The 13,651-nt window shown below is 48.0% G+C and overlaps 1 protein-coding gene across 4 annotated transcripts in view; it reads left to right on the top strand.

Moving 5' to 3' along the window:
• Nucleotides 1-13,651, top strand: part of CEP250 (centrosomal protein 250) — a 41,906-nt gene that overhangs the window by 15,262 nt on the left and 12,993 nt on the right. For 3 of the 4 annotated variants that reach the window (XM_058679345.1, XM_058679344.1, XM_058679346.1), the window contains 11 exons: nt 2,091-2,235; nt 3,024-3,170; nt 3,793-4,023; nt 5,373-5,566; nt 5,734-5,861; nt 6,066-6,235; nt 7,997-8,164; nt 8,530-8,664; nt 11,306-11,449; nt 12,057-12,190; nt 12,806-12,944. In XM_058679345.1, coding sequence (XP_058535328.1) covers nt 2,091-2,235; nt 3,024-3,170; nt 3,793-4,023; nt 5,373-5,566; nt 5,734-5,861; nt 6,066-6,235; nt 7,997-8,164; nt 8,530-8,664; nt 11,306-11,449; nt 12,057-12,190; nt 12,806-12,944 — 1,735 coding nt within the window. The remainder of the gene's footprint in view (nt 1-2,090; nt 2,236-3,023; nt 3,171-3,792; nt 4,024-5,372; nt 5,567-5,733; nt 5,862-6,065; nt 6,236-7,996; nt 8,165-8,529; nt 8,665-11,305; nt 11,450-12,056; nt 12,191-12,805; nt 12,945-13,651) is intronic. The other variant, XM_058679347.1, reaches the window with a different exon arrangement.

Below are 13,651 nucleotides of genomic sequence, written 5' to 3'. Positions count from 1 at the left end.
AAATTACTTGTAAAATGGAGATAATATTTACTTTGAAGGGTCAGTAGGCTATCAGGACAGCATTTGGAAAATGCCAATGTGTGGAGCCTGCCATATTGAAGGTCTTCGTTAGCAGGAATGTATCTTTTATATAAATGCAGTTTTGAAGACAATTTTTAAATTTTTTTATTTGGAAGGTATAGGAGGGGAGAAATAGAGAGGAAAGAAGGGAGATGATGAGAACGAGAATAAGGAAGCTCTTCTGTCTGCTGGTTCCCTCCACAGACGCCTGCAATGGCTGGGGTTGGGGTCCCAGAACTCAATCCGGGTCTCCCACATGGCTGTCAGGGACCCAAGTACTTGCTTCCCAGGGTTGCATTTGCAGGAAGCTGCAGTTAGAAGCAGAGCTGCTGCTCAAACCCGAACAATTGCAGTGTAGGGTGTAGTGTCTTAGGTGACCTCTTTACCACTGGGCCAAACACCCACCCCAAGATGTATCTGCTCCATGGTTGACGTTTTCCCTACGGCCTTCCGTATAGACTCCAGGCCTTCCTGCACGTAGGAGGTGTGAGCCTGGGAGCCTGAAGGGAGGCTGTGCAGGGCATGGCTCGTGTTTGGAATGATCTTCCCTGAACTGAGGGGAGGGGCAAACAGTCGCATGTTTTTAAATTTATCTGACCTGGTAATATGTCTGTATGACGTCAAAGTCTACATCGGGGTGGACATCTGACCGAGTGATTATGATGGCTGTATGTTAGCTCAGAGTCCCTGGGTTTAGGGCCCAGCTCTGGCTTCCAACTGTAGCTTCCTGCCAGTATAGGTCTTGTGAGGCAGTGGTCTGGCTCAAGTGCTTGGGTTTCTGACACCTTTCTAGGATACCTGGGTTGTGTTCCTGGCTCCTGGTTTTGTCTGGTCTAGCCCAGTCCCAACACCAGCTGTTTTGGGCATTTGGGGAGTGAACCAACAGATGGGAGCTCTGTCTGTGTTCCTGCCTGTCATATACATTTATTTCTTTGGTGGAGAATGTGGGCACCTCATGCAGATATAAGCACAAATTATTTTTTTTGTTACTGATTTATATAAATTATTTTTTTACTTGTGTTCTTGCATAAGGAGCTTTTAGTTTGGGGAAGACACACACACACACATATATATATTCACATAGTGTGTGTGTATAATAGACTATATGTACATTTGTATATAATATATACTATTATATGTAAATGTTTATATCAAACTATACTGTTCTGCACTGTGGTTTATTCATGTGATATAGTTTAGCAATAGAAAAAAAAGATTTATCTGAAAGTAAGAGTTACAGAAAGGAGGAGAGAAATATCTTCTGTCCACTGATTACTCTCTAAATGGCCACAATGCCAGGGCCAGGTCAGGACAAAGCCACGAGCCAGGAGTTTTCATCCAGGTCTCCTACATGAGTGCAGGGGGCCAATCATTTGGATCATCTTCCACTGCTTTCCTGGGTCATTAACAGGGAGCTAGATCAAAAGTGGAGCTGCTGGGCCCGGAGGCGTGGCCTAGCGGCTAAAGTCCTCGCCTTGAAAGCCCCGGGATCTCATATGGGCGCCGGTTCTAATCCTGGCAGCTCCACTTCCCATCCAGCTCCCTGCTTGTGGCCTGGGAAAGCAGTCGAGGACAGCCCAATGCATTGGGACCCTGCACCCGCATGGGAGACCCGAAAGAGGTTCCTAGTTCCCGGCTTTGGATCGGCGTGCACCGGCCTGTTGCGGCTCACTTGGGGAGTGAATCATCGGACGGAAGATCTTCCTCTCTGTCTCTCCTCCTCTGTGTATATCTGGCTGTAATAAAATGAATAAATCTTAAAAAAAAAAAAAAAAGATTTACTTGTTAAAAAAAAAAAAAAAGAAGTGGAGCTGCTGGGACATAAACTGGTGTCCATATAGGAGGCCAGCACTGCAGATAGTGGCTTAACTCACTGTGCCACAGCTCCAGGCCCAACCATCTTTTCCAGTCTGTTCTTAGAAACCTTTCTTATTCTGTTGCACGGTAAAGGTAATTATACTTCTGTTACCTTTTGGGGTGTAGCCATTCCCTGAGACATCTACTAGATACCTCCTCTCCTTTTGTCTTAGCCAGGAGATGCTGGCTGTCCTGGAAGCCAAACAGTCACAGTCGCTCAGTGAAGTGATCACTCTTCGGGAAGCCCTGGAGTCGAGCCGTTTGGAGGGGGAGTTACTGAGGCAAGAGCAAGCGGAAGTGACCGCAGCGTTGTCCAGGGTGCGTCGTCGGCCTCCTCTTCAGTTGTGGGTGGGGAGTTTACAGAGTTGTGTCCCCAGGGGTGTGGGCACGCAGCCCACCTAGTCCCCACTCTTCACGTCATGACTGGCTCCTGTTTCTTTCCTCAATTACTGTCTGCTGCTGGGTTCTCTCACTCCCAACACAACCTCTGTGTTGGAATTATAAAGAGTTAAAGTGTCAGCCTGGTATGTCAGTCTGTTAAAAACATTTATTTGCTTTGCTGCTCTGTGATGCCATATTCAAAACCCCTTGCCAACTGTACCATACTGTGTTTCTGGCCTCCTGTTCCACCCCCAAGCCCATCCTCACTCTGTGCCCTTTGCTCTGGCCACACATCATCAACTGTGTCCTCAGTGGTGCCGTGTTCTTTGGTGACCCTGCGAGCACTTTGCTCTGTACCTGGTTGGCTTCTCTTCTGCTCCCCTAAGTGCATACTGTACCTTGTATTACCCCACGTGTCAACCCCTCCACCTTATATCTTTAACTCTCCCAAACAGAATTCATACGTTGTTTGAGTTCTCAGAGCACTTTCTGCTTCCATGTTCTGTGGTGTCATTACATTTATACTTGTTTGTGAGCCTTCCATCTGTGCCTTGTCTGTGGCTCCTGCCTTCCTCCAGAGAGAGCAGCATGCTGAGTATGCAAGGAAGGCAGTGGAGTGCTGACTAATTTCTGCTCAGAAGGTGCAAGCAGGTGTTGAGACTGGACCATTTTCTGTTGTGGGAGAATCAGAAATAGGAAACGCTCCCATCTTCTTTGTTTTTCAGGCAGAACAGTCCATTGCAGAGCTGTCAAGTTCCGAGAACAGCCTGAAGGCAGAGGCAGCGGACCTTCGGGCTGCAGCTGTCAAACTGAGCACCTTAAATGAGGCTTTGGCCTTAGACAAGGTTGGGCTGAACCAGCAGCTTCTCCAGGTGAGCAGCCATGTCTTTGGTCTCCAGGCCAGGGCTGGGTCCCACCTGCAGACCAGCCAGCGACAGAAGCAGCTGATTCTCACAATAGAGCAGGACCTTTAAGGGATAGATCAGCTTCTAAATGATCTGAAATGAGCATAGGGAACTTAGGCTGCTCAGACAATCTAGATCAGACTTAGCCGTTAGAAATGTAGCAGCCCCACCGTTGGGCTTGAATGGTGAGTCACCTGAGCTGGGAAGGAGCCCAGGTTCTGGGGAGAAAAGTCCAGGTTCTTAATCCTGTTAGTAAGGTCAGAACAATCACCAGCCAAGGGTCTGGTGAGGAGCCAAGTCAAAGAAACCTCTGGCTTCACCTGAGCTCTAGAAATGTTCTATATCCCAGGATTCTGAATTCTTGAGAAGCAATTTTGACATTTTCATCATCATTTTCAGCCTCCCGTCTAGTTAGTCCCTGAAATACAGACGTTAAATCAAACGAATGGACTTCCCCTACTCAATTAAAAGTACACCTGTGGTCATCTTTGTCAAACAGATTCATACCTCTCTTGGGTTTCACTTTCTGCCTGAACCTAACTACTTGTCTTTGCTGCCCCACTCCCCTCTCTGGATTTTTGTTGAGCAGTTAGAGCAGGAGAAGCAGTCTATGTGCGGCAGAATGGAGGCGGCAGAGCAGGCACGGAGCTCCTTGCAGGCAGACCTGGTGGAGGCCGAGCAGAGCAGGGAAGCCCTGTGGGAAGAAAAAACTCATCTGGAGGCTCAGCTGCAGAAGGCAGAGGAGGCCGGGGCTGAGCTGCAAGCAAACCTCAGGAGCATCCAAGAAGAGAGGGGAGAAATGCAAGAGAAGCTAAACGAGGTGAGAAGACAAAACGGACATCATCGGGCCAGATGTGGTAGCTTAGCAACTAAAGTCCTCACCTTCAATGCACCGGGACCCCATATAGGCGCTGGTTCTAATCCTGGCAGCCCCACTTCCCATCCATCTCCCTGCCTGTGGTCTGGCAATGCAATCGAGGACGGCCCAAAGCCTTGGAACCCTGAACCTGTGTGGGAGACCTGGAGGAAGCTCCTGGCTCCTGGTTTAAGATTAGCTCAGCTCCAGTCATTTCAGCCGCTTGGAGAGGGAGTGAATCAATGGATGGAAAATCTTTCTCTCTGTCTCTTCTTCTCTCTGTATATCTGACTTTTCAGTAAGGAAATAAGTTTTAAGAAAAACTGACATCACATTAAGCCGTAAGACATGCTCATTGTAAAAAAAATGCAAACAGTAGAGTCATGATTCAAAAAGCACATCTCACTGTCAACAAAAGAACCGTGTTATCAGTTTGTGATGTGTCTTCCAATGTTTTGAGATTTATTTATTAATTTGAATGAGTGACACAGAGAGGGAGAGACAGAGGAAAGTTTGATCCACTGGTTTGCTCCCCAAATGCCTGCAACAGGCAGAGCCAGGCCAGACCCATCCAGGAACCAGGACCTCCATCCTGGTCTCCCATGTGGGTGACAGAAACCCACATGCTTGGGCATCTGCTGCTTCCTTGGCACATGGCAGGGAGCTGGAACCAAAGAGGAGCCAGGGCTACATGCAGGTACTCCAGTATAGGTTGTAGGTATCCCAGGTGGCAGCAGGTTAATTCACTGTGCCATAATATAAGAGAATTCCTATGAGAGGATTCCTTCATGGATTCCCCACTTTTTCATAACCTACATGCTTCTGGTATAAGCTCTCAGAAGACTGCCTATTTATTTTGATCATCACATTCTTCACACTACCGTTATCTATCTCATTTCACTTATTTTCATACCTGCAGTCTGAGCACAGTGGCAGGGGGCCCAGGAAATCTTTCAGAGCCAGTAATGGACCTGGTTGTAAAGTCGTCTTTTTCTTCTCCCGGCCCTCTTACCACTTGGTAATTATACACAGTCTCCTTTTCTGAGGACACCAAGCACTGTCTTCCTGTTAACATCTGTGTGTCTTGACTTCCCAAAACCAAGACTCTTCCTGTCTCTGGCTCAGGGTCTTTTTCACAGGCAGCATCCTTCCTGCACTGGGGACTCTATGGCTTTGTCAGAGAAAGGGCCACATGCCACTTGGTCTGAGTGCACAACGCTCAGGGCTCACAGAGGTGGGCCCGGAGTCCCTGAGCCTGTGATCCTACCCCTGCCTTTGTTCTGTCCTGAAGGTCACCCATTTCTTCCCCTCAGGTACAGCACCAGCAGGAAGCAGCTGTGGCTCAGCTGGAGCTGCTGCAGCAGGATGCAAAGCGACAGGAAGAAGTGCTTGCCAGGACGGTGCAGGAGAAGGAGGCCCTAGTACGAGAAAGAGCATCTCTAGAGGTGCGGCTGCAGGCTGTGGAGCGGGATCGCCAGGACCTCGCTGAGCAACTACTGGGCCTCAGGTAGGGCCAAACACAGAGAGCTGTCACGGCAAGAAGTGGCCACGCTCGGCTCTATGTCCCAAGTCTGAATGAGTTCTGGATTTATAATGGCTCCCCTAACCAGGTAATCACTGGGAGAGGGTGGGGGCTTAGTGTGTAAAAATTCTTCCTGATTCCTGATCTCACAGCTCTGCCAAGGAGCAACTAGAGAGCACTTTGTTTGAGGCCCAGCAGCAAAATTCTATGATGGAAGTCACCAAGGGGCAGCTGGAAGTTCAGATTGAGGCTATCACTCAAGCCAAGGAAGTAATTCAAGGTGAGATGCTGACTGGGATAGCGCATGTCTCATTCTGTGGGGTGGTGAGAGCTGGCAAGGCCCTGGGAGGCTCCTGGAGGTTCTTCTCAAGCCATGGACAGGGCCTCTGAGATGCACATGGAGACTGCGGGAGAGGGAGAAGGTGATTAGATAAAAGGAGAGAGGCAGGTGCTCCCAGAGCTGATCCTGCCCCGGGCGTCTTAGGAGAAGTGAGGTGTCTGAAGGTGGAACTGGACACTGCACGGAACCGGGCAGAGCAGGAGCAGCATGCAGCAGCCAGAAGGCTGGTCCAGGTTGAGCAAGAAGGGCAGGCTGCCCTGGAACAGCAAAAGGTGGCCCACGAGGAAGAAGTGAGCCGGCTTCGGGAGAGCTGGGTAGGTGGTGGGTGTGGCTGGGGGATGGGAGAGGCCGGTGTAGTCTCTCCTCTGTGAGGACACGGCCTGCTGACTGGTGGTCCAGAAACTGCTGCTCAGAAGAGTGGAATTTGGTCACCTTGGTTAAAATCTAGTTTCTAATGTTAAATTTGTTAATATACAACTATTACTAAGCTCTTGGCAAAAATGAACTCTGTGTGAAGTGTGGTTGTGGTTATTGTTCTTTTGGTATATACAGAGAATGAAGAGTGAACTCTCAGGTTGAAGATTAATAAACTGATCCCAGGATATAAATGGACTGAGGAATACCTCTGATGCATTCTTGCCCAATTCAGAACTGTTTTTCTTTTGTCTTTCATTTTAAAGATTTATTTATTGATTTGTTTGAAAGAGCTAGAGAGAGAGGAAGAGAGGTTGTTTCCCAGATAGTTGGAGCAGCCAATGCTGGGCCAGGCTCAAGCCAGAGGCTAAGAGCTTCAGCTAAATCTCCCATGTGGTCCAAACAGCTGGGCCATCCTCTGCTACTTTTCCCAAGCCATTAGTAGGGAGTTGCATCTGAATTGGAGTAGTTGGGACTCAAGCTAGCACTCACATAGGATGCCAGTGTTGCAGGTAGCAACTTTACCAGCTACATCATAACCGTGCCCCTGACACAGTGTCATTTTAATATATTCAATTCATTTTAATATATTCACATTCCCTGACACAGTGTCATTTTAATATATTCAATTCTCATTAATTTAGCACCACAAGTGAATCATTTTAAATTGTTTTATACAGTCAATATTTGTTTAGACACTGTGACAGATTTGCTTATTCACAGATCCTTCTTGCATATTAGGTTTTATTTGGATTTATTTTCCTTCTGCTTGAAGTGTAATTTCCTTTAGTTATGATTATGTTGGCTGAAAAGAGCAGAGGGTGGCCCAGATTCTTGGACCCCCTACACCTGTGTGGGAGACCTTGGGGAGGCTGTAGACTCCTGGTTTCAGATCATCCCAGTTCTGGCTGTTGCAGCCATTTGAGGACTGAACCAGTGGTTGGAAGATCCTTCTCCTGGTCTGTCTGTAAAAATTTGATTTCATACAAAAATGGGTAAATCGTTTTAAAAAATTTATCTCACTATAGGGTACCTTTCAAAATAAATAAGTCCTTAAAAGAAATGAAGTGATTTAGCTCAATGCTCAGAGTATTTCATCCTCCCCCTTTTTTTTTAATTAATGAGGAGACTGATGACCGTGACAGTTAGAAATCAACTGACTGCCACCTGGGCAGTCTGACTTCAGTGCCCGCCACCATGTTCTGGGAACCAAAAAGAGTGTGCTAGGAGATTGGAGGGCTTTGGCCAATGCTAGACCTCTGGGAGATACCTCTCCTAATCTCATATACAAAGTAGGGACCACTTCATGCTGGGCCAAGTCTCATGTCAGCAACTCTGAGCATGGGAGAGTGGGCTGAATCCCAGTCACCTCCTCAGCTCATTGTTAGAGTGGTCAGGTATGCTGTGGTCTCTTTGCAGAAAATGGATATTTGTGGTTTATATGAGGAACAGTTGTATTTTAGAAGATACTTTCACATAAACCAATAATTTGATTGTTTTATAAATCCCATTTGACTCATTAATTTGAGCTAGAGCAGGCAGGGGTTCCAGGCTCAGAGAGGTACCAAGGCCACACAGCTCATGAGGCGTCAGTCCCCCCCCCTTTCCTACTTCCTCTCCTCATGCATGCGGTTGTAATGGGGTTGCCTTCTCACGGCCAGGAGAAGGAGCGCTCCCGGCACCAGCAGGAGCTGGCCAAGGCCCTGGAGAGCCTTGAGAGGGAAAAGCAGGAGCTGGACACAAGAATGCAGGAGCTGCAGGCAGAAGCTGACGCCATCCGGGCACAGAGGGAGGAGGAGCGAACCCAGGCCGAGAGTGCCCTGAGCCAGGTGGGCAGCTAGGAGGACTGGTGTTTTGGTTCCTTCCTTTTCGGGGTGCTACAGATAGGCTTCCGGCAGAGAGAGTGGCTGCTCCCTTTGCTTGCGGTGAGCAGAGTAGCCCACACCATCAGTGCAGGGCTCACGGCACGTCCTACTTCCTGAGGGAGGGCAGACTGCACCACATCCTGCCAGCGAGCAAACCAGCAGCTAGATTTGAACTTCCTGGTTCTGATGCAATGGACTCACCTTCCTCTGCCCTGGGCCTGCCCCATCTGCTGGACGAGTCCCCGCACGGCTAGGACACACCTGTGGCCTCGTCAGAGAGCATGATAACTCTGAGCCAGCAAGCCCTTACCCATCCTGCACCTCCACAGATGCAACTGGAAACGGAGAAGGAGAGAGTGTCCCTCCTGGAGACTCTGCTGCGGACCCAGAAGGAGCTGGCAGATGCCAGCCAGCAACTGGAACGGCTGCGACAGGACATGAAAGCTCAGAAGTTAAGGGAACAGGTATGGGCAGGGGCAGGCATTCCCTCATGTGGCATGGGCATCCTTCCTTGACACTTCTTATGCACCATGCCCTGTGCAACATGCTGACATGTGACAGCACACATGTCAGGTGTGCCCTGACACTCATCATGACAGATACAACCCCCGCTCTCAAGTGGCAGAGACAGATGAAAAATAAGCAGACCCAGCCTACATGAGAAAATTCTAGATTGTGGTGTGTGCTGTAAAGGAAATAAATAGGATATGATTGAGAGTAAGTCAGAGAAGGCTACCTTGGGCATGGGGACTACCTAGAAAGTGACGTGTAAACAGAGGTGTGAAGGTTGAAAACAAGCAGTAAGATAGCTGAGCCCTGAAAAGATCCTGTTAAGTAAAAGGAATAATTCACAGGAGGGCTCATGTCATGACTCCCTCGATATGAATTGTGCAGAAAAGGCATATCTGTAAAGACAGCACAGATTCATGGAACTGGGCAGGAGGACAAGGTGATTGATGTAGAATAACTACTGTTGGCTACAGAGGGAGGGAGTTCTGTTTTTTTATTTGTTTTGTTTTTAATTGGAAAAGCAGAAAGTGAGTAAGACCTTCCATCTACTGGTTCACTCCCCAAATGTCCACAAAAGCCAGAACTGGGCCAGGTTGAAACCAGAAGCTGGGAACCCAATTCAAGTCTCCCACTTGGGTGGCAAGGACTAAGGACTTGGTCCAACACCTGCTGTGTGTATTAGAAGGAAGCTAGAGGGCCTAGCCTTGTAGCCTAGTGGCTTAAGTCCTTGCCTTGCATGCGCTGGGATTCTATATGGGCAGTAGTTAATGTTCCGGCTGCTCCACTTCCCATCCAGCTCCCTGCTTGTGGCCTGGGAAAGCAGTTGAGGACGGCCCAAAGCCTTGGGACCCTGCACCTGCGTGGGAGATCAGAAGAAGTTCCTGGCTCCTGGCTTCAGATTGACTCAGCTCCAGCCATTGTGGCCACTTGGGGAGTGAACCAGCAGATGGAAGATCCTTCTCTGTCTGTCCTTCTCTCCATAAATCTGCCTTTCCAATAAAAATAAATCCTTCAAAAAACAAATAAGTGAACTTATTTGTTCACTTAGGCCCTCTGATGTGGGATGTGAGGTCCCACGTGGCAGCTTGTCTGACTCCCCTGAGGTACAGTTTTTCTTGGGGTGATGAAAAGTGCTTATAAAGCAGACTGTGATGGTAACTTCACAACTGTGCATATCTTAATAAAATCTTTTTTAGAATTTTTTTTTAAGATTTATTTCATTTTTATTGGAAAGGCAAATGTATAGAGAGGAGGAGAGGCAGAAAGAGAGATCCTCTGTCCGTTGATTTACTCTCCAAGTAGCCACAACAGCCAGAGCTGTGCCAATCTGAAATCAGGAGCCCAGAGCCTCTTCTGGGTCTCCCACGTGGGTGCAGGACCCCAAGGAGTTGGGCCGTCCTTGAACTGCTTTCCCAGGCCACAAGCAGGGAGTTGGATGGGAAATGGGGCCTCCAGGATTAGAACCGGTGCCCATATGGAATCCTGGTGCTTGCAAGGCAAGGACTTTAGACGCTAGGCCACGTCGCTAGGCCCTCAATAAAACCTTTTAAAAATAAAATGATTTTGGCTGTTGTTCTAACTCCTACCAGTTATTGACCTTGTTTCATGGTTTTTCAGTTACGGAAATGTATAGTGGTGGGGTACTTGGATCTACCATATCCAGATGTGAGGGTATAATGTAACATACATCCCTGCTTTCAGACGAAAGATGGATTCCCAATGAAACTGTTGGAAATGTGTAGACAATGGGATGCTGAGCTGTCAGACATTGTCTGTACCAGCAGTGTCGGGGTACACTTAAATAAGAGACTGATGGAATTATTATTTATGAAGGACTATACCATTGTGATATAATGGGGAAAATCTGTCAGGGGGTGGGAGTTTGGAGGGGAATCCCAGTCTACACAGAAAAAGAAAAAAATTATATATGTATATATATATATATATATATAATTTTCTATAAAAAATATATATGCATATAAGAAAAAATGTATATGTATATATAATTTTGTGTATTTATATGTATGTGTGTATATATATGCAAAAACAAAATCATTTGAAAAACATTGCAGGCTAAGGACATAGCCAGCAGAAGGCCTAGTACCGACAGAAAGCATCTGAGGAGTTTGAAATGTAGAAAGGAGGCAGTGTGGCTGCAGTGCAAGGGGCTCAGTGGGAGGAACAGGGTAGGTGGGAGCCCAATGTCAGTCACACTGGGCACCTGGGTTTGTTCTAGGACAGTAGGAGCTATTGGGTGGGACACCAGTGGAGCATAGCTTGTGTGTTTGTAGGGTGTCATGATATCAAGTATAGGTGGGGGTGTGGTCAGCAGGCTGTTGTGATGCCTGGGTAACAGACTGTTGCCACCTCATGCACCATAACTAAAGAACCTGGGTGAGCCCATGCATGTTTTAATGGAAGAGAGGGAGTGGGAGGCAAGGATGTGAGGTGAAATAGCATGACGACTGGCTCCACCTCAGCCTCTGCTAATCTGACCAAAAATAACAGCATGTATATCCCCTAGATTGTGGAGACAGAGGCCTCCGTGGGAGCTTTCCTATGTTCACTGGTTGTTCACTCCTCCTCCCTCTGCAGGAGACCACTGAGCTGCTGCAGACCCAGCTGCGGGAGACTCAGCAAGAACTGAAGGAGGCTGCCCGGCAGCACAGAGAAGACCTTGCGGCTCTCCACCAAGAGGGCAGTGCCCTGCTGCAGGATAAAACAGACCTGCAGCAACAGGTGCCTTCCTCTCCCCTGGCTTCCACAGGATGAGGGAGCCCTGGCCCTGCTGCCTGAGCTAGGGAGGGTCAGGGCAGCCTGGTGCTGAGGGGACAGTTGAAGGATGCTCGGAGCCAAGCACATGCCCCTTAGAGCCCCAGCCTAGCAGACTCTTTCCTCTGCAGTGATCACGGTGCTTGGATTTCCCTCCAACAATCCCAGTTTTGATTGTTCTTCCCAACCTCCATCTAAGTCCAATGTTTTCAGGAACCAGGTTGCCTTTTCATTCTCAGATGTTCTGTTTTTTTTTTTTTCATTTTAAAAAGCTACAATCACTATTCACTTGCCCATTGCTTTGCCTTTTGGTATAGCTCTTTCTGGTTTTTGTTTTGTTTTTTTGTTTTTTGTTTTTTATTCATGCCTGCTTTTACATAGTGCATGTGAGGCCAGGGGGACAGATAACCAGGAGAAACAGATGTTGCTTAAGAACAGTGTGTAGATTGGTGGAGCCCTGAAACTGGGCTGCTGACTGTGGTGCTTGTGGAAGATCCAAAGGTCTTAGCCTGAACACATCTTCCTACTTGCCGCCTTGCCTGCCATCTCACCTTTTACCCCCTTAATTTTCCAGGTGGAAGACTTGAAGTCTCAGCTGCTTACCCAAGATGACTCCCAGAGGATGTTGAAACAGGCAATTCAGGAGAAGCTGAGGGAGGCCCAGGAGTATAACCAGATTCAGGAGGAGCTAGAGAGAGAGAAGGCCAGGTGGGTTAGACTGCGTGGAGGTAGGTTTTGCCTTTGCGGCCGCAGTGGTCACTGTGACACTGACAGGTCTTTGTTTAGGTCATCCAGTCTTTCAGGTCTGCTACTCTGATACATAGATATAACCATGTGATAAAGATGTGGTCCCTATTCTCAAAGCTTCTCCCAGATTCATTTAACATGTCTATTGAAAATACCCATTATGCACCAGGCACTATGCCAGAGTTGGTAATACAGTGGTGAACAAGACAATGTGGTCTCATTAGGATTTGTAGTGTTGCAGGGAAGACTTTAATCAAATATTTCTCTGAACAAATTATTACAGATTTTGACACATGTGAGAAGGAAAAAAGTAAGGTTGTGAAACAGAAATGAGAGAAAGGAGACCTACTTTATTAATTGTTAGCGAATGCTTTCATAGGAGGTTGCATTTAAGCCGAACATTGAAAGATGAAATGGAGCCATCTAGGCAAAGGAGTGAGACAGAACCTTAGGTAGTCATTGTCATTGCTTTTTCTATTTTAATTCTTAAAACTGTGTTTAGAACAGTTAGATGAGCAGGTAGATTTTCATGCTCTCAGAGAATGGCCTGGCCCTTTGACCCCCCTCTCTTTCCAGCCTGACTCTGTCGCTGGTGGAAAAGGAACAGAGACTCCTCGTCTTGGAAGAGGCTGACTCTGCTCGGCAAGAAGAGCTGAGCTCCCTGCGTGAGGACGTACAGGAGGCTCAGGAAGGACAGAGGGAGCTCAGTGCCCAGGTACTTCTGCCCTGCCCCTGAGCCGTGTGTGTGTGAGGCAGTGGGGGATTGCTCAGTCAGTCTCTCCTTTTTTCCCTATTGAAGATAGGCTGGCACCCCAACATCTATGCCAGGAAGGTGAAAGCCAGGCGAGGCAGGATGGGGACTTGAGAACGTCCCTTGTGTAGAACCTGAGAGCCCAGAATTAATACCCAAAGAGGCAGAACCCACAAAAGCCTCGTTCCAGCACAGCCACTTCCTAGTGTGTTTGGGCTGCTGGCCGTAAGGGGACTTGAGCCACCGAGTAACACTCTAGAGCAGGTAGGCCACAGCCAGACGACCCAGTCTGCTGACAACCAAATCCCAACATCGGGTACAGAGGAGAGGAGACTTGGAAGGGACAGCTGGGGGAGTAAGCAGCAGACAGTAGATCACAGTGATGAGAACCCAGGTTGAGTGTAGATCCTGCTAGGGTCAGCATGGTGACAGGCAAACAATTCCAGCCTCCCTCCCAGGGCCTTGCTTGGAGGGAGATGGCAGTTGAAGGGAAGGTGAAAATCTGAGCTCCTGTCAGGTCTTTTTGGCAGTGCTGGTCTAGAGGAAGGGATTTCACAAGGACCCAGGTTGGGCTCTTAGTCCTAAGTTTGACTGTCAGTACCACAGCTTCCTGGTTGTGAGGGTATCAGTTCCTTCATGTACAGGCAAGATTAGTGTTAGTAGCACATGAA

This window comes from Ochotona princeps, chromosome 22, assembly GCF_030435755.1.
Source record: "Ochotona princeps isolate mOchPri1 chromosome 22, mOchPri1.hap1, whole genome shotgun sequence".
Taxonomy (NCBI): Eukaryota; Metazoa; Chordata; class Mammalia; order Lagomorpha; family Ochotonidae; genus Ochotona; species Ochotona princeps.
This window is presented reverse-complemented; position numbering and strand designations above follow the sequence as displayed.